At 44.9% G+C, this 26,146-nt stretch overlaps 1 protein-coding gene across 4 annotated transcripts in view; it reads left to right on the top strand.

Annotated features, from left to right (window-relative positions):
* Positions 1–25,543, top strand: part of LOC147030400 (speckle-type POZ protein-like) — a 126,266-nt gene extending 100,723 nt beyond the window's left edge. For 2 of the 4 annotated variants that reach the window (XM_085874417.1, XM_085874416.1), the window contains exons 8-11: positions 5,770–5,825; positions 7,726–7,848; positions 17,134–17,276; positions 22,961–25,543. In XM_085874417.1, coding sequence (XP_085730543.1) covers positions 5,770–5,825; positions 7,726–7,848; positions 17,134–17,276; positions 22,961–23,105 — 467 coding nt within the window. In that variant the 3' untranslated portion in view covers positions 23,106–25,543. Of the gene's footprint in view, positions 1–5,769; positions 5,826–7,725; positions 7,849–10,373; positions 10,499–17,133; positions 17,277–22,960 lie in introns of those variants that run through there. The other 2 variants (XR_015056344.1, XM_085874418.1) reach the window with 2 other exon arrangements.
* The last annotated feature ends 603 nt before the right edge of the window (positions 25,544–26,146 follow it).

Raw genomic sequence — 26,146 nt, 5'->3', positions numbered from 1 at the left:
TACCTCACTAAAAGATTTTATATAATTCATTATTATTATATCAAATGCAATGCAATAGGAACTTGTTTACATGAAGACAAACCAAACTTAAATAAGGTGACGATGGAGTCGAAAGACATTCTCCCAAGATCTGATCAAACAATCAGCCAAATATCCTCTGTTTAACATGATGGAAAAAAACCTTCTCAGCACGTTCCATAAAATCATCCTTGACTGAACAAATTCTTGCAAATCTAAATAGCTGAGATGAAAAGACATTGGAACCCATTTTAATTGGTACATTGCGACCTGGAAAGGTGTACAAGACTACAGGGAAACTAAAATCATCAACTTTATGATATACACTTGTACTAAAACCATTCTGTCCAACTCTAACCAACACATCCAGATATGCAGCAACTGTACAATCATTCCCACTCCTGTTTGCAATCAGGCTATCTGGATAAATCTTATGAAGCTGCCTCTCAAAAAAATTATAGTTTACCAGACAAATATCATCGATATAACAACATGGATGAGATAATATTTTAGCTATTCCTAATTTTTATCTTCTAATCTTAATTTTTACCTTGTGGGGTCTGAGCACTGCTCGCGTTCTCTCTTTTCTTGTGTACAGTTCATTTGAACGTCTATTTCTCCATTATTCGTGAACATAATTTAAGGAAAATTGACAGGCATATACTAGACATATATGCGCAGGCATTAACTGGGCCCAAAGTGCGATTGCGACTCTTTGGGCCAATCGGCCCATTTTCTTAAAATTGTTATTTCTCGGTTATTAGTGGACGGAACCGAACCAAACTTGACAGGTATATTCTGAAGACCATTCCCCAGGCATTAACTGAGCCCCAAGTGCGATTCCGGCCCTTTCGGCCCATTTTCTTCAAATTGTTATTTCTCGGTTATTCGTGAATGGAACGAACCCAACTTGACGGGTATATTCTTGAGACCAAATACCCAGGCATTAACTGAGCCCAAAGTGCGATTCCGGCCATTTGTGCCGAGAAACAGCCCTTTTGGCCGAGAAACGGCTCTTTCGGTCCGTTTTCTTAAAATTGCTATTTCTCGGTAATTCATGAAAGAAACTGGACCAAATTTGACAGGTATGTCCTTGAGGTCACTCTGCAGGCATTAACTGAGCCCAAAGTGAGATTATGGCCCTTTGGGCCAACAAACAGCCCTCTCGGCCCATTTTTAAAAAAATTGCTATTTCTCGGTTGTTCGTTAACGGAACCGAACCAAACTTGACAGGTATATTCTCGAGACCATTTCCCAGGCATTAACTGAGCCCAAAGTGTGATTCCGGCCCTTTCGGTCCATTTTCTTAAAATTGCTATTTCTTGGTTATTCGTGAAAAAATACCGGACCAATTTGACAGGTATATTCTTGAGGTCACTCTGCAGGCATTAACTGAGCCCAAAGTCAGATTATGGCCCTTTGTGCCGACAAAAGGCCCTCTCGGCCCATTTTTTTAAATTGCTATTTCTCAGTTGTTCGTTAACGGAACCGGACCAAACTGGAAAGGTATATTCTCGAGACCATTTCCCAGGCATTAACTGAGCCCAAAGTGCGATTCCGGCCCTTTTGGCCCATTTTCTTAAAATTGCTATTTCTTGGTTATTCGTGAAAAAATACCGGACCAATTTGACAGGTATATTCTTGAGTTCACTCTGCAGGCATTAACTCAGCCCAAAGTCAGATTATGGCCCTTTGTGCCGACAAAAGGCCCTATCAGCCCATTTTTTTCATTGCTATTTCTCAGTTGTTCGTTAACGGAACCGGACCAAACTGGACAGGTATATTATGTGTGATTATGGCCCTTTGGGCCGAGAAATGACCCATTTGGCCCATTTTCTTAAAATTGTTATTTCTCAGTTTTGTTTAAAAAAATTTTTTTAATGCGCTGGGCAAAATTAAGTCGCAAATGATGATGTGAAACTTTCCTCACTCTTGTGAGGTGTTCTGGTTTCTTTTTCTGATGCGATGAAAATCTTACCAAATTTCAAAACCATCTGTCGTCCGTGCTATCGCTCACCTGAGAGTTGTACGAATGAACTCCCATGGGGTATGTTCGCAATTCGAACTCGTTTTCTCCTTAAACATGTCAAACAGCTATTTTTGGAGAATTGGTGGATTGTTATTTGTGAAATTGCAGAAGAATTCGGAGCATCAAAATTGATCTCGTGTTTGATCAAAAGACAACTCATGTGGCTATTGCAACAATGCTGGAATGCTACCAGAGAGAGTGACAAGACTTGAGGAAGACGAGCGAAGAACCCATCATTATGGACGGGTGAATTCATCCAGTATTATGGATGGAATAATTTTCCCAGAATTGTCATAATTACCATGATGTGTAATACCCCCTCCCTCCCACTGGTAACCGTGCTATGTCCTACATATTTTCATAGAGAGAATTTGGTCCTCCCCCCCCCCCCATTTTGAACCCCTCGGATTATAAATTCCCCTTCCCCCACACCCTACGACCACCTCGTCACCTCGTGCAACCCCCGAGTACAGCGACCAGTTTTCGACTCGTTCCATCCAGCCGTTTAGGAGTGCAAAGGAGTGACACACATAAACAGACACCTCTCAAATTATATATAGTATGATTATGAGAACTGGGTCCATCATTTCACTGCATCGTCAAAGCGAGTTTGGAGTAAAGACATTATTGGTCCTTGCTAACAAATACGTTGAGGTTCAGCAGTCAGCCAGGAAGGTTATGGCACTGGTGTTTTACATTCCTATATAATTTATTGAACATAGGAACACCATAAATCTAAAGTGCAATAAAGTAAGATTAGCACTAAGCAGACGATGACCTTGTGCTCGTCTCATCACATGACTTTATTGCATGATAATGCTCCCCCACACACAGCAAATGTGGCCACCACTACTCTATGTAGATGGGTTGGGAAGTTGTAATTCATGTCCCAAATAGTGCAGACCTGTTGCTTCATCACTTTCAACCACTTGAAGAACATCTTTGTAGCGTTGTTTCCAAAAGATGAACACACCAAACCATGTACCCTGAAATGGCTGCTTATCCATCCCAAAGACATATACACACTGCATCAAGACACAACCACAATAGTTGTAGTTTTATCAACCTCCTTAGGTTTTTTTTTTTCCAAAAATAAATAATCGACGTCAACCTTGAACTACCCTCATAAAATTGATTGCAACCTTCCTTCTTGCCTCATGTTGATTTATGTGAACTTTTGGGTTGTATCTCAGAGCCCAGATACAGATTCGGAGGAGATTTTGTTGTTCAAATGAAAATTTAAAGTGTGTAGAATGCTTATCAGCAACAATTTATCATAATCTTTGTGTGTTTTCTTGACTGTATAAGTTGTAAAGCTTCTTCTTCTTCTTGTGTATGGCAGCTTAGCTGCCGGTATAGCTATCATTTCTTCGAACCGCGACTGTGTCACTGATGCAGTGCCCCTCTACCAGTACACACTGGTACTCATTTCGCCCACCTCAGAAGGATGATAGGCTGAGTCAACCCCCTAGTCCATTAATTCAGCGGCCAACAGGGCTTGAACTCAGGACCCTAGGATCCCAAGCTGCCACCCTAACCACTAAGCCAACATCAGGCGTATAGTTGTAAAGCTGAGTGTGAAAACTATTTTTTACTCGCAAGCCTGTGGTCCCTAGGCCCATTTTTATTGCCTTGTTTTCTATCTCTAATTTTAAAAAATATTAATATTCTAAGAATGGGGGAACGGTAATAATAATAATTTAATTGATATACCACTGTTGTTGGTAATGGAGACATGGCCACCACCAAAACAATTTTCACTCAAAAATAAAATTATTTTGTGGAATAATTGTTTACATTTATGAAATGTTATTGGAATGCTAAACAGGTAAGCCATAGGTCTACTCAGTCGGCTGAGTCTGCAGCGAAATAGGTAAATTAAGGGTGTATTGAATGTCACTTGCTAGGAGTCAATCACAGTGAACCTTGCTTCGCATAGTCAATCCGCAGCGTCTCGCAACTTATCGTCAAACATGAAGTGTAGTTCATACTTGCTTTGTCTGGGCATTTATTAATGGGAATAGTTAAAATGTTTTTGTCCGAATCGATTTTTAAAAAATTTTTTTAACCTTGCACTGCCTGGATCTTTGGCGATTAAAATGGTACCTTTTTCAACTTTGTGCAACCAGTGGTTTGAGAAGAGATGCAAAGCTGACACACAGACAATGGATGTTATTCAGAGACTGGATGTTATTACAAAGATTTATTTTTTTTCTGCCCATCTCAATGAAGAGTTTAAAAAACATGGTCACAATCAACTTCAGAACCAAAAATTAGTTTCTCATTCTCCAGCTGCCCCTAATTATTTTGCGATCTTTTTGAAAAACCTCTGTCTCTCCAGAAAATCACCTCTACCCACTTGACAGCAACTTGCGATGTATTCGCATGACATCAGCGCTGAATAATTGCTTTTCCATCAGATCACTTGCGTTTTATCATATCCCTTTTGGCTGTCATTAAAAATTTGCTCAGAATTAAATTGCGCAGGCATGGCACAGTATTTACAATTTTTATAAGTGGTATGGGAGGTTTGAGGAAGAGGAGGAAGGGGAAGGGCACAGCTGGAAAGGCAGGTTGAGATGGTGCACTGTGAGGGAAGGATGAGCATATGCCATGAAGAAGGGAGTGGTAGAGTACTGTGAGGGAGGAAGTGCAGGGTAGAGTACTGTGAGTGAGGACAGAAAGTGCGAGGCTGTCAATTTGCACTTATACTTTGACTTTAGGAAGGAAAGGGAAGCAACATTTAATGACACCAAATTACAGTCTGAAGTACTTGATGCTAAGTAGTGTGAATTGGCACGATTTGGAGCAGTTTAAATGAGAAAATTGGTCGGGTAGTAATATCTACGATTTATAATCATCTTGTGGATTGAGTTGATTCCACATCTGTTATCAATCAAGTGTTTTTATTTTTAATCAAATGCTACTTTGTACTAAACTAAATGAATGTGCATGTGAAGTTGCAAAATGTAAGTATTGCTGAATTTATGTTTAACTTCGCTACCACTGAAAACTTCCACATATATATATATATATATATATATATATATATATATATATATATATATATATATATATATATATATATATATATATATATATATGTATTTTTTTACTTTGAGCTTTAAATTTTTGGAAGTTTTTTTTCACTGAAATATACTGTACCTGCATTGGCAATAATTATTATTTTCTCTAAACTCGGGGACACTGGGGCAGCATATCTTTGGTGGAGGATTGCTACCGACCTCCGAGCTTGCTTATTGATACGAACTGAATTTGCTGACATCACATATGTCCGATTGGCTCTCACCTTGAACATGTGGCTTTCTCTGTGACTATTGGCTGATTTACCTCGAAGATGAGGAAGCACTGATTAATGATGCTTTGTTTAGTTGCCCTTATGTCAAAGGAACATTGCTGCTGCATTCAGAAATGTGGTCCACTTGAGCCAAATGTCCAACAGTGCCACAACCAGTCAGTCTATCATCTAAGGTTGTCACATGCTGTAGGTGACCTTTATTCCGAATGGGACATTAGCATTTTTACGCCTGTGTCTGGCAGAATGACATGCTTTTGAGAGCAGCCTTGGGGCAGAGTTAATATTCCATTGCCTCACGAACTACCATTCCCGAAAGATAGACACTTTGGTGCCCACGGGGTTTTCCTGCCGAAGACTTTACAGCTTTTTGCCAAATCACTGACTTTGTTGCTGCCTCTTCCAGCCCGATCCCCTGTCTTCAGTGCCATGTTCGAGCACGAAATGGAAGAGAGCAAACTGGTGGGTTTCATTGCGCTAATCTGCTCTTGGAATAATTCATTTGAATCCAGCCTTAAATTTGAGTTGTTAAATGTGTTTATTTGAAAGGTCTCTAAAACAGCATAGAATTTTGTGTATTTTGAATGGTCTTGATGTACATTACATCATTACTTGCAGTTTGCTGTGCAGGTTCAGTTTGTGTATGTTAACCTCGTTTTTATTCCATAATTAATTTTGACATCTGTATCCTGAGTTTGAATTTATACAGGAAGATGTCGGATCCAAAAGGATGGTGCAGAGGTAGCACACCAATAGTTGAGCTGTCGTCCAGGTTTTATTCTCAGCCAGAAAATAAACTGTCGGATTGGTGCTTCGCAGGCACCTCATGTAGTGTGCCGTTCCTTGGTTGTTCGTTAAGACCAGTGTCCTGCCTAACATTTATTGCTGACTTTGCAGATCCAATGGTGTCTTTTGCCAAGAGTTGACGAATTATCACTTGCACTCTGAACAAATTAGAAGTGCCTGTCCAAATCAGCTCCAGTTTGAATGTCAGATTAAAAAAAAAAATAACCTACTCCAAAACTTCCCCCCTTGGCCGACAAAAAAAAATGAAAGGTGGGATTATTTGGCGGCACTGAAAATGAAGATGAAGGTGAAGAATAAGTAATAGTAGTGGTAGTAGTCGTAGAGATCTCAGACGAATTAAAAGAATACTCAAATTATATCAAGATTCCAAATATAATAGTTATTTTATCATCATCATATCCCTTCTCTCATTAGTTTAGGTTCAACGGCTCACTGAATCTCCATGGTCAGCTCAAGTCTTCCGTGAGCTGGCCAGCTCGGCTTGATGTTCGACGAGGGTACGAGCGATAACTTGCTTGTTCTTTTTGAAGTACACTTTATGAACTTCAATAACGAACAACCATTGCCAGCAAGCAGGTCTCTAGATAAAAGTACATTTGAATATCAGCGCACTAATTGATGCAACACCCTGTCTGCAAATCACCAGTGTGTCAGTTTGTAGTTGAGTTGGAAATCGTATTTGACAAGACAGCTCAAAGATGAGAGTACTACCTCTGAGCTATCCTTCCAATTCATGAAGAAGTACACTTACTGCTAAATAATGTAAATAGTCTCCAAATTTTGGAGATTTATGGACAACAGGAAAGGATAGAAGTGTTCCCACTGATGTACCAATTTAAACAGCACAACGAGTGAATAGTCTGGAAATGCTCTGGGTTATTCAAGAGGCATTTTAACATATCTGGTGCAACAAGACAAATGATCATCAGTGACCATACACTGTTTCCAGAGCATAAGTTTTGCTGAAGTTCCTGTGGCTTGAAAAACAACCCTGGACAGGTGGCTACTCCATCAGACAATCATTTGGTGTACGTTTGGACAATAATTAGGAAAGGTCGCATTTCAAAAGGCACTGTGAGATCTCTTGGGTCCACCAGCAAATACTCACAAACTGATCACACAGCTCAATGTCACACCAAAGGACTGGGTGTACCATTGATACAACACCCTTCCTGCAACGCACCGTTAGTTTATAGTCAGGTTGAGAAGTGAACCCAGCTGAGGCAGCGATGGGTGAGTATGCAAGCTCTGAGCTGTGCTGTCAGCCCAAAATACCCCATATAATTTTTATTACAGGTTTGTTAAAATATAATTACAGCTTTTTGTAATTTTATTATAAAGCTGCTTTTAGAGGTAGTATCACAAGATTCCAAAGCAGTTAAATGGCTTGAAGTGACCATTCCCTGGCACATTCTTGACAAAGGAACATTGTAGTGTTCTTCATTGCGCAAGATTGCTCACGACACTGATGTGCCCCTCACCGCTTTGTTAAGCTGCACTTGCTATCTGTGTACGGCCCATACTGACTTTATTACCTGTTGACCTTCGTTTACAGAATCGGGTGGAGATCAGCGACGTGGCTGCGGATGTTTTCCGAGAGATGATGCACTTCATTTACACAGGAACTGCTCCCAACCTTGAGAGCATGGCTGATGACCTGCTGGCAGCAGCGGACAAGGTGAAACCACACTGGACCCTCCAGATCATATTTAAGTTATTCATTCAATCTCCCTCTTAAGCCTGGTGTTGGCTTAGTGGTTAGGGTGGCGGCTTGGGATCCAAGGGTCCTGAGTTCAAGCCCTGTTGGCTGCTGAATTAACACCAGGGGGTTGAATCAGCCTGTCATCCTTCCGAGGTCGGCAAAATGAGTACCAGTGTACTGGTCCCGGTGTATACCCCGGTTAGAATAGGTGTACCATATCCCTGTGTGTCGTAAGAGGCGACCAGGGTTGGCGTCAGGAAGGGCATCCGGCCATAAAACATTGCCTCAAGAAAAAGCCCAACCCCTGCACAGCAGGGAAAAATGGCTGTAAAAACGGTCATTTTATTCAATCTCTCTCTTCTATCTACCAGTGTCAAAACTTCACCCTCACAATTTATTAATTTGTTCTGATATCCTTTTTTTGGCAATGGAGTGTGTGAAAATGGATAGCCAAACAAGAAGTTACATGTGACCTTTCATTTTTACCTCACCTGGACTTTAGTCCAGTAAGCTTATGCGATCGAGCAGTGTCTGAGGTAAGTTAATCAGTCAGTCAGTTAGTCAGTCAGTGAGTGAGTGTAAACACTTCAGTCATTATCGCCTGAACCAAACACTCGATTTTGATGAAACTTGGCCACAAGCTTCTTATCTGATGCCCAAAGAAGGTGTATTATTGGCCGCATCAAAATCTTTGCTAATTAACGGGTTGAAATCGGGATGAAAACGCTGATATGATTGGTTGTGTGAGGCCAGTGAAAAGCATGGTGACTGGAACAGAAGGCACAATAACTGTGGTAGGGGGCAGAAAGACTGCCTTGGAGGGCACCGAGACTGCCTTGAAGGGCACGGAGATTGCAGCGGAGGGCACAGCAACTCCAACAGAGGCTGTGCAGGTGTCGGAAACTCATAATTATACAAAATCTGTATAATTGTCACCTCCTTTACCGATTGCAAATGCAGTGTCAGTGATGATATAAACACTGATTACAAGGTTCTCAATGATGGTGGTGTCTGGGTTAAGGCAATGCATAAATGTGGGCATAACACCACCCCCAAATCGGTACTATCACCTATAGAACTGGACAGACAGCAGCGCTCCACCAATGTTATGTTCTTTCGTGTGCCAGAGTCGACGAAAGGTAGTGTAGATGAACTCCATTTCCTCGCCAGATGCTTTACGGCAATGATATCAGAAAATGAGAGAATAGAGTTCAAGGGGGTCTTCAGGCCGAGGAAGTGCCCTATAATCCCGGGGCTCAGGCCGAGGCATTTTAAGGTTGTACTCAACACAAATGCTGAGCATGAACTACTTCTCAGCTGGGTCAGTCACCTTTGAGTCATCCCTGTCAGTCTTCAACCAGATCTGATGGTTGACGAGTGACTGAAGCAAAAGGAGCTCGTCAGGCATCTTAAGGAACATTAAAAAAAAAAAACGAGGCAGGCCTTATCATCCGTGGAATAGAGGAGAGAGGAGATTGGGACCATACTCTGTGCAGAGCGTTGGTGCTGCTTAAGCAGTCTCCTTGGCTATTGGGCACAATCCTGGACGGGTCGCCACTCCGACACAGTATACCAGCATGCTGGCACTCATTTTGCCGACCACGGAAGGATGACAGGCCGAGTTAACCCCACCTAGTATTAATTCAACAGCTGAACGGGATTTGAACTCAGGACCCTAGGATCCAAAGCCCGCTACCCTAACCATTAAGCCAACACCAGGCATGTGGACTAGAGATAATCACCAATAAGTTGAGGCCATGGAGGGGAGCAGTGGTGATGACTCAATCTGGTTGGCAATTGTTCCCCAGAAGATCACCATAATGTGTACCAACACACGTAGTCTGTTTAACAAAATGGATGAGTTGTGAATGTTGGTTGCTCAATGTACACCAGATGTGTTTGGTGATATGGAAACATGACTAATTGATGACATTAAGAATGTAGAGGTAGCCATTCCTGGCTCCTACATTCTTCGGAGGGACCGTACAATTTGGGCTAGGGGTGGTGACCAGTGTTATCCTCAATATAGCCCAGCATGCACATCTACAACATGTTAGGCTCCCCACACATATTGGGGACACTGAGACCCTTTGGTGTAACCTCATTGTCCATGGCACGTCCAAACTACTGATTGGCCTTGTGTACAGGCCACCAGGCAGCACGGTTGAGCAGGGCTACAACCATGTGCCGGAACTTTTGTGCCACATTGCCAATGCCCATCATTTGCTGCTGATGGGTGACTTCAATGCCCACCCCCCCCCCCCACATCAGTTGGGATCAGCTCACGACGGACTCCTCCCAGAATTATTCAATCCAGTCGATTATGAAATCTGGCAATTGAGGAGCTACAGCATGTTGGGGAGCCAACTATATATGCTGCTGGGAACATGCCATCTCTCCTGGACTTGGTTTTCACCAAGGATGACTGTGATGTCGATATGTACCCATGTCTGCCATCATTGGGGAATAGTGACCATGTTTTGTTGTCATGGATGGTGCAGCTCCCAGACCCCAATCCGGTTGCCACAGGAACATCTGGATGCACCAATATGCCATGCGCCAAGATGGAGCAGGGAGCTTATGGGACATCAGCGAATGAGACTCAATTGAGGTGTCGTGGGCAAAGGTAAAAGAGCTTATCCATCACCTGATTGCAACATATGCCCCATTATGCCATGACAAACCATTGAAGGCTTTTACTCTTGAAACTCTTTTTACTCTTTACTTTTACTCATTGAAACTCTTGAAGGCTTTTAAGGTAAGCCTTCAAGAGACATGGAAACAGCATGAGACCCACCTCGTGAGAGCAGGCTATAAAGGTCCAAAATAAACTCTATGCCTACTTCCGTGGAAAATACAGCTCACGAGAGGGTACTCAATGACAGAAGAACCTTACTCCTGACAGACATTGAGAAAGCCCAATTCCTTGCGAATCATTATTCCTCAGTGTTTACACAGGAACATCCAGGTCCCATTCCAGGTCTTTCTATCCGCCAGAGGAGGGCAAACATTGATCTCACACTGCATACGGGCCTCATGATGGAATGTGGAGTCGCAAAACAATTGCATGCTCCTGATCGCAACAAATCCCCTGGATCTGACGGTCTGTACCCAAAAGTTCTAAAGGAACTGGCAGCTGAGTTGGCGCCACCGCTGTTGGCTATTCAACTTCTCGCTTTCCACTGGGAGTCTCCCGAGGGATTGGAAGGAGGCACTCATATCGCCAATCTTCAAAAAGGGTGATAAACAGGATCCGGCAAATTATCGACCAGTCAGCCTTACCTCAATAGTGTGCAAGGTTTTGAGCGCTTGTTAAAGCAAGAACTCATGGTGCACCTGGAAGGGCAGCACCATCTTGCCCACGAGCAACATGGCTACCGCCAACATCACTCATGCCTTACCAACCTGCTATCAGCACATGATAGCTGCACCATTGTAGTAGACAAGCATAAGTCTGTTGATGTCATTTATGTTGACTTCAGCAAGGCTTTCAACACCATCCCACACAGACATCTTGCTGGGAAACTCGAAGCCTGCGGCCTGCGGCCTCCACTTTTGACTTGGCTTCCTAACTTTCGAATTGCATGCCGTCAACGAGTGTCGGTAAATAGTTCACTCTCACTTTGGGCCGAGGTTCACAGTGGAGTCCCTCAGGGCTCTGTGCTCGGAGCAGTGTTGTTTCTGATATACATTGTTGTCTTAATTGATTGTTTCAGCTGTCAATTGCTGCTTCTCACGGATGATCTCAAGCTTTGGTGCAACGTAACGGAACACAACACCAATCTGGCATTGCAGGCTGACTTACACAAGCTTGAACAGTGGACGCAGCTGTGGCCAATGAAAGTGAACCCGACCAAATGTGGGGTTATGTGCCTCGGACGGGTCCCCTCCACAGTACAATCCCGCTTGGGTGGAGTCGACCTTGTAACGATTGATGGTATCATCGACCTTGGAATACGTACAATGCGCACACTGTCAGCCTCAATGCAGACTAATGTGGCAGCAGAGCACGCTCTGTGATGCATTGCTTTCGACGCTCCTTTTTTTTTTCTATTACCCCTGCAATTTTCCAGATGGCCCTTGAAAACTTTGTGGGAACGCATCTGGAGTTTTGTCGATCACTATGGATGGCCTTTCTGAAGTGGGATTGCAACCTGTTGGAAAAAGTGCAACGCTGTACAACAAGCATGGTACAGGGAAAGCGCGCATGCTGTTGCATAACATTGCATGCTGTTGGTGCCTTCAGGGCTTCTTTGCCAGTCTCTTGGAGTTAACACCACCACCTGTTCTGCAGGCAGCTTTGGCTGATGACCTGTCTCTCCTCTGATGTGCTCATCCTGACTTTTACTTGAGATTGTATTCTCCAAGTCTCAGCAAACTCTCATTAGGTCAAATTCCTTGTTATTTTTCCCTCCTTTCAGTATTTCCACCCCTATTTTATTCCTTCTTCTTTTTTGTTGGCTTCCCTTGCTGGCTTGTAACATCATAATTCATGATTGTCATGAGCTTATTTCCTCCGCTGCCGAAAGTGGATGGAGGTTATGTTTTCACCGCTGTTTCTTGTCTGTTTGTCGATTTACCTCTGTCTGTGAGCAGGATATCTCAAAAGGTTATGGACAGATTTCGATGAAATTTGGTGGACAGGTTGGGTGTGTAATAAGAATGAATTGCTTGAATTACGGTGAAGATCCAGATCTGGTTACTATAATTTTTGAAGTGATTCTTCAGCATTGAGAGTTCGGACCATAAACGATATATTGTTGTGTGGCCGGGTCATTTTTTTTTTTTTAATCTACACTATGTTCCCCGAACTAACTCGTGCTCCCTCGTCGTCCCTTACACAAATGCACGTTCCATTTAACTCTACTTACCTAATCTACGTCCCCACTACACATTCCATGTCTGTCCATGTCTCCCAAAATAAATTTCTAATTCTAACCTAACATTCCAACTAACTAGTCCACAGGCCCCATGGAGGACGGCTCATTCCTCCATGAGGCCGGTCTAACTAAGCTAAACTCATCCCACGAACTATTGCTCCTATGCCCAAGCAGGATGTTTACCACATCCTGCCGGGCCGTGTACTTGGAGCGAGGCTTTTTCTTTTTTTGCACCGCCAAGGCAGCGGTCTATGGCTTGTCCATTCGTCCCTTCCATTGGGCGATACGTGCAGCCATGACGTCACCCTGCCAATTTCACCAAGCGCTCGCTTTCGGGGCATCCGCCATGCGAGCCGACGTGCGCTGCTCGCACGTAACTTGCGCCGCGAGGTCCCCGGTGACATCACTCACACACCGAACCTGCGCGGTTTCCCGTGCAGTCCAGCCCGAGCGTATCATCCCGGGGACCCGCTCCGCGCGTTCTGCGAACAGAACACACGGTGCTCAGCACGTGGAGCTTTGCACACGCGCTCGCATGTGGACCCGTCCGTTCCAAATTCATACCACACTAACGTACATTTTCGCCGTCCACGCGGCCGGCTCGTATCCAACGTGGAACGTTTCCGGGCCGGATCGTGAAGGCGCGCGCATGCGGGCTGTGCGCGAAACGCGCCATAGACCTCGTACGTGCCATCGCGCGAACCCGGCGCGGTTGCCAAATTAACCCTGTGCGGCCTATTTAGCTCGCGACTCGTGTCTCCTGTCTGGATCAGTCCATGTATCAATTCCTCGCATGCACTCACGCAAGTGATGACACTCACATTCTGCACACCTTTTGACACACCCGCATCACTCACACACTGCGGGACAATCACATCGGGGACAATCACATCGGGGTGGGAGTCCGCACAAGGGATCCTGAAGCCTCTACTCCCCCCAAACTCTGCATGGACCCGTTTGCATCACTCACCGGCTCAACCTCGTTTGGCCCGACCGGACCTACCTTGTCGCAGTCCACTTCGAGGGGGCCTACAATCTCCCTCTGTTCCTGAAGAAGGCTATCCTGATGCTCGCACCGGGTCCCGATACATTCTTCCAGCTCAACCTCATTGTTTCCTCATATAAACTATATATGTGTGTGTGTGCTGTGTCTTTAGTTTCACTCAATTCGTCCCCCTCTATTTCTTCTATCTCCGTCATCTCGTTTATTATTTCCATTAATTCCTGGCTCTTCGTCTCTGTTAATTTCTCCATCTCCGTCACCTCCTTTGTCTCTTCCTTCATCCCCTCGTGTCTCACCCTACACGTTTCGGTCTCCCCAATTATTGTGGTGGCGTCACTCGTCGTCCCAACCTCACCCGTCTCAATCGCGGGCCGGACACAATTTGCACTCCCTCTGGTCAGTTCGGTCGCTCTGCCACGTGGTGCTGCCATGATGCCCTTCATCTCGTCCCAGCTCGCCTGCAGGCTTAACCCCATGCCCTGCATTTCCCCTCACTGCGTTCGCATATCACCCCTCAGTGCCTGCATGTTCGCCTCCATTTTGACATCCATCCGTTTTTCCATGTTTTGTAACCTCGTATCCATCATGTTTCCTAGCATCTCCACTAACCGGCCCATGTGAAATGACCCTGACGAAGCCGATTCGCCTCGGTCGGTCGCGGTTTCGCTGGGGAGCAGGGGGGGGAATTTGATGGAGGGGGCGCTCTTGCGCCGCCGCCCCCACCGCGCCCATTACGACCTCTGGGTCCGATCGTGGGGAAAGTTCCTGCATGGGGGTGTCCTTGACCATGGGTTCCTCAAAACCTCCACCACTACCCACCTGCCCCGGCTCATCTTGGTTCGCCATGTTGCGTTCCGGGAAATAAATTTTACTCGCTCAAAATTTGGGGGAACGGGGGGGGTTTGCTCCCTACACCCCTGATCCGAATCCCGTGAATTTCTCTATGGAGGCGGAGGGGTTCGAACCCCGTGCCTGAACACCAATTGTTGTGGTTGGTGTCCTGCAAATTTATGGAGGTGGAGGGGTTCGCACCCCACTCCTGACAACCAATTGTTGTGGGGCCGGGTCTCGGTGGCGAGCACGGACCACTAGAGGGAGCAGTAGAGTCGGCTCCACCGAACACCCGGAATTTATAGGTCGTCACCCCGGATAACTCTGGAGCCGACGGGTCACTTAAAGGACCGTGGTCGCCAATACTTTGACGGCGTGGGGTAAGGTTAATTGCTTAATTTCAATATAGCTAAATACCCACGCAGTCTAACTACCGGGGAACCGAACCCTCGGCCGACTGTCAGATCCGAGTCACCAGAGCCGCGCCGGTCCAAATGTACAACTATGGCAACGGCCTTCCTAATTCCCAATACGCACCGTGGCGAACCAATGGCAGAAAGGACAAGGACGAGCTGGTACATTCAACAAAAGGGGGATTTATTTACAACAATAATTGGGGAGGCGAACACACAGAGCAGAGTTGTCCGAATATGAAAATGTTATGTATAAGGAACACAGGCACTTAACAGTTTCTACTTATCAGACGGGCCCACACCAGACACACACCCAAAGAAATGGACCCCGTCGGGTCTTTATTGAAGGCTTCCAGCTCGAGGAAAGGTGAGCTGGAGACCAGAGCTCGCTTGGACTTGTCTGCCTCGTGCGGTCTTCGACGTTCTGGCTCGGCGGGACTCGAACCCGCAACAACGATGCCACTCCAAGCACCAGGGACGGAGGGTGAAGGACGGATGCCAACCAGCACGAGGGCGGACAAGGCAGCGAGCGCCAGCAGGCAAGGCGAGGTGATCAGAGACGATCCGGCAGGCAAACCCCAACTACCCCCAGTCGGATCGCGCTGATCAATTATTCACTCCCCGTCTAGGGGGGAGGGGACTTCCTCTCATAACCCGACCCCCCCTTACTGGACGGTTTTGGCGTGCGATCCGCTCGTTGCCCCTGTGATTGGCCAAAAGGGGCACCAAGTCCACTGATTGGACCGTGGGGGGGGGGGCGAGGGCGTGGCGGGCGTCACGGCGGACCACCCTCAAACAGGAAGATGAGTAATATTGTCCTGCGTTGGCTCCCATTGGCCGAACGATTGCAAACTCGCTCGCATCTCTCTGATTGGTCGAGAGAGACGCCAAGTCCTTCATTGAAGTCCGCCTACCGCGAGTGTTATAGCGTCAGGATGGAGCGAGGCGAAGTTGTTGTTGTAGTTCAAAATGTAAAAGAAAACCCTGACTATCAAAATAACTCCGCAGCGCACGAACATTTAATCAACATTTAAACAAAGGGACGGGACCCTGACTACAAACACATACTTACCGATATAACTGATCTTTGGGACCTTGCTATTGTGTGCAGTAAGCTTCCAAATTTGTAACAATATAGCCCGATATCAAAAAAGTTATGGACAGATTCGGACAAAACTTGGACAGGTTGGATGTGTGATACGGACAAATTTATTAGATTTCGGTGACGATCCTGACCCAGATACGATATATATATATATATATATATATATATATATATATATATATATATATATATATATATATATATTTTTTTTTTAAATTGAGAGATAATGGCCAAAATGATATATAGCATGATATTTCAAAAGTTATGACCTGGTTATGATAAAACTTGGTGGATGAGTTGGGTAGGTGACAAGAACAAGCAGTTTGGATTTTGGTTCAAGTCCACATGCAGATAAGATATGGCCCATTATGTCTGCATCCTGATTCAGTGGGATACAAAACATAAACTGTTCAGTCTGTTGGAGGTATGTGCTTTACCAAGTGCCACTCTAGTTGTTATTTGTAATTTAGGTGTGTTCTTGCATATCAAAAACAAATTTTTTGTTCAAAATCAAGATGGTAACAGGAATTTGGAATATTGCCAAGGGTGTCAGTGACAACTTGTCTCCTCACAAAAGACACTGGGATATTTTACATTCATCAGCTAATGCCAGTGGACTGGACACTCTGCTTAACATTTATCCGAGGGATGGCACACTTTGTGATGCAACATCCTACCTGCGAAAGGCCAATCTGACAGTTTCTAATTTAACTGACATTCTAACCGAGATGAGACTGCTCAACGTTGGTGCACTACCTCTGCATCATCCTGTCTGACTAAATGGCTGTTGCCGATGTGTTTGGGAATAAAATGCCCCCACATTGCACTGAAAATAATCTTATTTTCTTCTCTACAAATTTACTTTTGAGAGTTGAACCAGGCCACCAGCAAGCACAAAGAAACCTTGATCATTTATGTCATTCTCACAAAGTTGGTGTTAGCAATTGGAGAAAGTGGCCTGTGAATTATTATTTTTTGCTACACTTGTAAGTATTTTGACCCCTTTTTCAATGTTTTTCTGCCCTGCAGTATGCTCTCGAGCGGTTGAAGGTCATGTGTGAGGCTGCACTGTGTACAGCACTGTGCGTGGAGAATGTGGCCACCACACTCATCCTTGCAGATCTACACAGTGCGAGCCAACTCAAGGCCCAGGCCATTGACTTCATCAACAGGTAAGGGATTATTTACATCTGTGGTTGACATTTATTCCGATTTAAATAATCATGACGAGTATAATTTTTTTTTTCTCGTAACATTCTTTCGTCTCAACGAGCAAGTTCAAAACTTTTCCATGCAAGGATCAGTTTGAGATGTAACCAAGCTCATTGTTACCATTAGAATGGCAGAAGGCCTTTCAGGTGGCAACCGTCCATAGGCAATGCTTATACTGTATTTTCATAATCACTCTGACATCCATCCATCTATCCATTGGGACCATACTCGGTGCAGAGCATTGGTGCTGCCAAAGCAGTCTCCTTGGCTATTGGACACATCTTGGATGGGTCGCCACTCCCGACACACGATACCAGCAAGCTGGCACTCATTTTGCTGACCTCGGAAGGATGACAGGCCGAGTTAACCCCACCTGGTATTAATTCAACAGCTGAGCAGGATTTGAACTCAGGACCTTCAGATCCCGAGCCCACCACCCTAACCATAAAGCCAACAACCAGGCATAATCACTCTGACCTTGTGCACAAACCACCATTATTGCACCTCCATAATGTCTGATTACAGAAGTAAGTGTTTTTGGCACAGCTGTTGGAAGTTTTTAAAAAGCCGTAGTCACCAAACACTATGCAAGGCAAGTTTTAAAAAACAAACAAACAAAAAAACAAGCAGTCATAGACTGGTACTTACGAAATCGTCAACTTGACCTCTGACCTTGTCTAATAAAAGCTGTCTCTGGAGAAGGTAGCGACGCAAACCAGAAGTTTCTACGATGATTCTGTACCAAACCATCAAAAATCGAATGTTTGACCTCACTGTGACCTTGACCTTTGACCGATTTTGACTAAAATCTAATCAGCACTAGCCATCACCCTCCTGAATCACGTGGTGCAATTTGACATTGGTAGCTACTTCCGTTCTCGAGTTATCGTGCCTACAAACAAACAAACAAACAGAAACGGAAGTCATCAATATACTTATGAAATCTTTTGATTTCGTAAGTGAAAACTAGTGAGCTGGGGCATGAGAGAGAGCGTTTGAATGAGAGAGAGGGCATGAGCTATATAATTTTGTGAATATTATGCTTGTAGGATGATACTTAGGTCTAAACGTTCATTTCAGTTGTGTTACACTCGTATTATGTGCAAGCAAAGAAAAACAGGGAACTCTCTAACATGTTTCAGACATGAGTAATGGTTATGTATGTGCTTATTTTTTTTAGGATGCCTGACCTACATGGCTGCAACCTCTGCAGGACCGTAGCAGAAAGGCACACACAATGATGTTTGAAACGTAAACGTGATGACCTTAAACATCATTCATGCCATGGTGCTCAAAATGTAGCACTAACTAAAATAGATTGATCATGGAGATTGGTTGCTTCGATGTACTGGTCGACTTGCTTGACTATCATGCAACTTCTTCATGAGGGCATTTAGTCATTGAGTGCACATGGTGTGTGTGTTAGTCCCTGATTAAGGCCACTATGTGTTTGAAATGCATAAACTTTCTGAGCCTTTGCCCATTCTTAAAGCAAAGAAAACTTTTAATTGGTTGTGCTGTTGCATTTTTCCGCTTAATGTTGCTATTCTTGCACTGGTTTCAGTGATTATGGATTCCCCCAACTACAATTTATTTGAGTTGAGGCATCTCGGTAATTATTTTGCAGTGAAACCACAACGTGATTGTAGTACAAGAAGCTGGCAAATCGCTGCATAAAGTTGTATCATCATCATCGTAATCATCAGAGCAATTAATAACAGTCTACATTGCACCTTTGGACTCCAGCACCAAGTGGGATAAATTTTGAATTTAAATTTAAAAGGCCCAATAATTGAATCTCTTTGAATACAAACCAAGAACAGCGTAAATTTTGAAAATATTTTGAAAAAAAAGCTAACAGCTTGGATTTGTATACCTGCCAAGCTCAATGCAAAATACTTATTTTGTTTCCAAAACTTTGCTGAAGTACGATTGTGTGTCGGTGCATGAATTTTTTTCTGTTTTTTTTTTTGCCTTTTTCAAACCCAAATAAATATCTTGCATGGACCGCAACTTACTTCCTGCTGCCACCAAAGGTGGAAGGAGGTTAACTTTTCACCCATCTGTCTGTTTGTGTGCAGAATATCTCAAAAAGTGGATGGATTCGGATGAAATGTGGTGGGCTGGTTGCGTGTGTGACAAGGATGAACTGATTAGATTTTGGTGAAGATCTGGATCCGGATACTTGAATTTTTCAAGTGTTTCTTCACCATTGAGAGATTGGGCCAAAAATGATTGTTACGAATTTGGAATTCAATTTCACACAACATACAGGTTCCCTTAGTGAGCTATGTTGATAAGTGCATGTTCCCTCGATAGCTCACCTTTCATTGTTTTAATGTTTTGAAATCGATTAGATGCGCTGCGGATCGATTTAATAGTTAGGGAGCAAACAATGGAGACGTCCCTCCCCCCTCTTCTGCGAAGAGGAAGAAGAACCCTGCGGTGACGTCAACAACTCCCTCCCACCCGTGGTTGAGGGGGGGGGTGGATCACGAGGGCATGAGCGGGTGTGGGGGAGGGGGTGCAAAGGATAAAGAGGAAATCTTTTCTTTGTTAAAAAAGAGTTTGTGTGGGAGTCCCATGGTAGGGCTGAGTTCGTGGGCTGAGTTCGTGAAAGTCCCGTGTAAAGAGTTCGGGGGAGTCCCGTGGCAAAGTTCGTGAAGAGTCCCGTTCTGAGTCCCGTGTGCAGAGTTCGTGTGCTGAGTCCCGTGGGAGGAGTAAGCTTTTTGCTTCGGCTGGCTCAGTGAGCTTCGGCTGCTGCTTTGTTGTGGAAGGAACTTGAGCCGGTTGTTCGGCTCGAGCTGCGAGTGGAGGCTTCTTCCTCTTCTTCTTGGTTCGTGGAGCTTGTTGTTCTCCATTTGTTTCCCGGCTTGGTGCGACGCGTCGGCCTCTTCTTGGAGTTGGTTCTTCGGGGAAGCGACGCATCGACAGGGAGGATCGGCGCCTCATCTCACCGGCGCGGGAGGATTCGCGGGAGCTCAGGAAGGAACGCGGCTCACGGCGATTTGGATCCAGCTCGCTCTCGCTGGAGCCCGGGTCCGGACAAGTTGAAGACCACACGACGTGGAAAGGTTCGAGTCAAGCTCTGAGTTTCAGTTTCAGCTGGAGCTCGTGATTAAAGGCCTCAGCCACTGTTTCGTGTGTGTGTGTGTGTGTGTGTGTGTGTGTGTGTGTGTGTGTGTGCGTGCGTGCGTGCGTGCGTGCGTGCGTGCGCACGTACGTGTGTCCGTGGGCCCGTCTAATAAGTAGGAACTGCTGTTAAGTGTAAATGACTGTACATAATAAGTAGACGGTTGTAGTTCGTTTGTTGTGCTTTTGTTGCTTGTATAATTGCATTCGTGTTTCATTGTAATAAATGGCCTTGTGTGAATGTAAACCTGCTCGTTGCGTCCATTCCCTCATTGACTGAACAGTTCGTGTGTTGGGAGTTAGAAAGCCGTTGGTTTGCCGCAGTAGGGGGACATTCTGACCGACGGTTCTCGGTGATTACGCCGCTCGGAATCGCGCACGGACAAGCTCGCCTCGGCGGTTTGTTCCGTACGAGTTCCATCGAGGGTAGAATACGCCGGTAGTTTGATCACATGGGTATTTAGGTAAATTGAAGATTGGCGATCGACCCTACCCCACGTGATCTGCCGATTGGCGTATTTCGGTTCTTGTACAAGGACCCGTCGCTCGGAGTTATCCGGGCGGCGATCTATAGTTCGGGCGATTGGTCGGGCCGACTCGACTTGCACAATTGGGGAGGCGAACAACGGTTAGTTCAGAGTGGTCGGTTGGCGGCCGACCCCCGACCATTAACAATATATAGCACGACATTTCAAAAAGTTTTGGACAGATTTAGACGAAACCTGGTGGACAGGTTGGGTGTGTGATGAAGACAAATAAATTTGATTTTGGTGAAGATCCAAATCCGCAACTGGATACGAGAATTTTTAAATTGATTCTTCACCATTGAGATGAAGCTAAAAACAATATCCACCCATCCATCCATCCATTGGGACCAGGGGGTTGAACTGTGCAGACCAGCACTGTGCAGAGCATTGGTGCTGCCTTCGCAGTCTCCTTGGCTACTGGGCACAATCCTGGATGGATCGCCACTCCGACACATTATACCAGCATTCTGGCACTCATTTTGCCGACCTCGGAAGGATGACAGGACGAGTTAACCCCACCTGGTATTAATTCAACAGCTGAGCGGAATTTGAACTCAGGACCCCAGGATTCCGGGCCCACAACCCTTACCATTAAGCCAACACCAGGCATAAAAAACAATATATAGCACGATATCTCAAAGATTTATTGGACCCTATATATTCTTCTGGATCAGGCATTGTGTGACGGAGGTACGTGCTCCACAGAGTGCTCTTCTATTTTGGATGTTTTGTTCTCACCTGTGTGGTGGTGTTTAGAGACAACAAAAAGAGATCTGTGGACTTTTTATTGGCAGTGCTTACAGCACAGTTCACAACCCATGCATGGCCATATTCATCGCATGCTGTATGCTTGTGCAAACTGCTTAACATTGGCTACATGTCACATATAAGTAATTGATACTGCGAGTGTGATAGCCACACAGATATCGCAGTAGCATCATCACCATATGTGTTTAGCTCAACTGTCGGAGTTGCTTTTTTAATATGGCATCAAAGTGAAAGGATTGTGACTCCTTATGTGGTTCCAGAAGGTCCTAAGGCACCGAAACCACCTTGTACTCGATGGCACAATTGTTAGAGCATCTGCTCTGAATCTGGGAGGTCAGCAGTTCAATATTTGATTTGTCTGAGTCGTACCAAATACTTCAAAAATTGTATGTGGTACTTCCTTTCTTGATCAGCGTTTAGAGAATAGAGCATGGACAAACCTTGTAAGTTGGCATCTCATGGGGAGGGGGCGGGTATAATTCCTCAATTGCCCTGCTGATTGTGGAGAGAAAAGTGACGTCCTGAATATCACGTCGCCAGTACCCCTTGAAGTTACGTCACTGAAGCTGAATGACTGTGTTTGTCTAAGGTCAAGTAAGTTAAATCCGGTGATGTCACTCCCCTATAAGTTGTCACAGTGTTGTGAGTGTGAGTGATTCATGTTTTGTGGTTCAGCTCCTCTATGGACAAAGACCACAAAAAACAAACAATCATTGCACACAAATACTTAAAAGACAATCGGCATGTCTGGATTTGATTATCAAAAGTACCAAAACCATACTGCCAGATAAGTCGGGGAGTAACAGACACGGAGGTAACAGAGAAGCAGACTCCCGTGTCTTCGTGCTTCCTTGGCTTCTGGAGATTTTGAGAGGCTTTTTAGGCTTATGGCTGTTGTCTCAAGTCCCTTGTGAAATGCTGTCAGAGCAAATTGCCTGGCAAACTGAGGGGAAGGGCTGTCGGACACAGCCGGTCAGCACAGGCTATGGTCAGCACAGCCGGTCGGTCCAGTGGCATTGTCAATGAGCAGCTGGGTGACTTGAGGACATCTTGCAGTGGCATTCATTGGGATGGATCCAGATTATTATTTAACATAGGCAATTGTGTGTTTCCACTTTTAGCAACATAAGTTATTGTGCATTCCTTGCAAAGCTTTCAGTGAAGACAACATAGCAAATTATTCCTTTCCAAACTTGTTTCTTTTATCTCTTCCACAGCCACGCCTCTGATGTGATGGAGACTGCTGGATGGATAGACATGGTTCAATCACACCCTCACTTGGTGGCCGATGCCTTTCGAGCTCTTGCCTCAGCACAAAGCCCACCACTGGGGTTCCCTCGCAAGCGTCTTAAACAGCCCTAGACTCAGGGTGCTTTGACTCACGTGCCTTTTTATTCTGGACTTCCAGACCGTTAAGCCTGGACTGGCCTTTTGCCGACAGCTGCAACGCATGTTCCTGTTTTCTCTGCCTGTCTGAAACTCCCCTTTACACCCACCAACCTTGACAGTGATCGACCATGGGATTTGTGCCAGTGCAGTGTGGAGTGAGTTTGGACCGCGGCATTACTTTGCATGTGTGCTTCCGACACAGGAACCATGTGATCCCAAGTTTTTAAAGAATGTTAAGTTGCCCATATATTCCCTGTGATCTAAAATGTGATTTACCATCTCGAGGTTCAGTGGATTGTAGAGCGGCTGCATTTTGGTGCGATTGCCATCACTCGAGCTGGCGGCAGTGTGCATGTGGAAATAACACCAGTTAGTGAATTTTATTGTGTGGGTTCCGTAACATCCCTGTGCATTTGTGAGTGCAAGCCCAAGTTTGTTTTCGTTTTTCCATGAAGCATTTGAGATTGGAAATATAAAAGCCAAACCAGCCTGCACATCGGCATTTTGCATGGCAACGAACGCATTGCTTACAGCAATCCCTTTCCAATTATTTTTATGCTCTAATTGCTCTTTGTTTCTTCAGACTTGTAAGTTCGCTGTTTTCCCTCAGCTATACTTTAAGGACATCTGTGGGGAAGTCTATTTTACTATTTGTTGTTGCTTGACACACACCTTGAGGGAATGCATGCAGCTTGCTGGGATTCCCTCCTCAGTGATGGTTCCTGCTTCTCCAAGTTCACTGTGCTGTGAGATGCTTGGTGGCCTTATGGAGATGAATGTCGAAGCTTATTATTTTATTGTTATTCAGTTCTCTTGTTGCATGATGCATTTGCTAAGCGCATGACTATGTAGAAAGCGCATTACAAGCACAAAGATATTGTTTTACACTCGTCCTTCCCTCATTTCAGGTCGTGAGAACCTTTCCCACAATAATCAGACACCGTAAGCAAGTGCATAACCATTACCTTCCCACAAAAAGTGCACTCTACATTCTGGAACCTTGATCCCATAAGGTTCGTTGGAATCAGAAAGTTGCTTCATGAGGATGAGCTGTGAAGGCATGCATACTCTTGCGCTGGGTGAGGAGAAGGCAATTGATCCAATCCGTGAAAGCCTCCGATTGTGAGTGGCAGTTGCCTTTCACGCTCGACTAGCCAGGCAAAGGTCATGCATGACACTGGTGCTGTGTAAGCCCATTAAAGCAGGCCCACACACCCTCTTGTTGCTTCAACACTCTGTGGAGGCGCCACATCAAAATAATTCCCTTTGGAAAGAGTTGTCCCCCGTGAGCATGCTTGTTCGTACTCCTCCAAAGAGGTTTATGTTATTTTGCTCTGGACCGTGCAGAACTTGCCTAATCCTAATACACATCATGCACTTTCCCTTATGGATGAAACTTTACTCTCCTCCCTATTTCTAATGTGCATCAGAGACGATTTCCGAAATCTTTTGTGTGCGTTATTCTGTTAACTAAAGGCCACTTGCTATCCGTGCATTTATGGTGGTCCTTCTCGAACTGCTCATTGTGAGATTTATAGTCCATTTTAGAAGGCTTAATTATCAAATGATCATAAAACAAGGGATTTTATAATAATGTATCTTAAATATGCCATCTTAGCTTTCTTTTTTTTTTAAAGCATGCTCACCCAGTTTCACCTATCATAAAACTCTAATTGTACCAAACCGCAGCTAATAAGCAAACATTTTAGCTCGTTAATGCTATTAGCAACCATATATTTATTATGTACCAATAATAGCGTATTTTTATCGCCCCTCCCACCTCCCCGTCCCTTCACTTCACATACATCTACTGGTACCCTCTTCCCTCCCCTTACCCTTATGCCCTGAAACCTACATTCCCTTATTTCTACATTCCCCAAAACTCTCCTATCCTCCCCCCCTTTTTTATTTTTCCAACTTGCATTTCTAAATTCACCTTCCCCCACTATCCCTCCCCCCCCCTTCACCATCACCTTTTGGTGCAACATAATAAATAGCAGTTTCTGAGAAGCGCTTTCATGATGTAAGTGGATTAATGAAGCCAGAAGGAAATGTGGGCGATTATGCTTTGATTCAATGTATTATAAGGAAAGGTGGAGGACCCTTCATGTACACCTTTTAATTGGAAGCTCGCTATTGGCTTGATCAATTTATTATATGTCCTTTTATTTTTGTCCGTGAATATTTGGTTATTGCATGGCCGAAAGATACCAGCTGCATGCTGACCCACAAAGCACACGATAAGCCAAAACCATGAATGAACAGGCACTCCATCATGACTGTTCCCTTTTCTCTGCTCACAGCTGCTGTTGTTTGCCTCCCAGGTATTTTATTGTGTTGCGACGTTGCCGCCATGGTAGGAAATCGCACAATGTGGAAGGAATTGTTTATTAAATACTTCGAAGGAGCAAGCGTTGTTCCTGTGTGTTCTTGTGCATGGTTTTGCCAAAAGGTGGACCTTGCACCTGTCTATTTATTTGTTCTCAGACTGGTGTGCTCTGTTCAAAGTCTTTCAGGACTTGGGCAACTGTGCACTTGCTTACATCACTCGACTTTGCTATTGGTCCTTGTGGAAGCAAAACGAGTCTCGTGCGCCTTCACCAGGGGGGATCTTACAGACTGCTGTCCGAACCGTCACGTCCCCCTTCCTCTGACGTTTCTACGATTCCCCCCCTCCCCGGGATATCCTGTCAGTGCAAACTCGCTCAGGTATCCAAGTTTTAAAGCCGTGATCCTATAATGTGTTTGATGGTCTGTTCGGGGTTTGTGAGACTTGATTCAATATTCAGGTCAGGTATGGGAGCATGTGCCAGAACAGCGCGTCGCTGCGTCCACTTTCCGTCGGTACTCCAGGGGCCTCCGTCTGGCCATCCCCCAGGCAGATGCCAGGCCCATCCCCATCTCCTTGAGATGGTGGTCAACCTGCTGCAACCATGAGGCACGTGGTCGGCCCACTGGCCTCCTCCACTCATGAGACTCCCTCGCTGAGAGAATCTGGTGAGCAGGAACAGCAT

This window comes from Eptatretus burgeri, chromosome 3 (assembly GCF_056783735.1).
Source record: "Eptatretus burgeri isolate ZD-2024b chromosome 3, Ebu_testis_v1, whole genome shotgun sequence".
Classification (NCBI taxonomy): Eukaryota; Metazoa; Chordata; class Myxini; order Myxiniformes; family Myxinidae; genus Eptatretus; species Eptatretus burgeri.
Note: the sequence above shows the minus strand (reverse complement) of the source record. Positions and strands in the feature narration are given on the sequence as shown.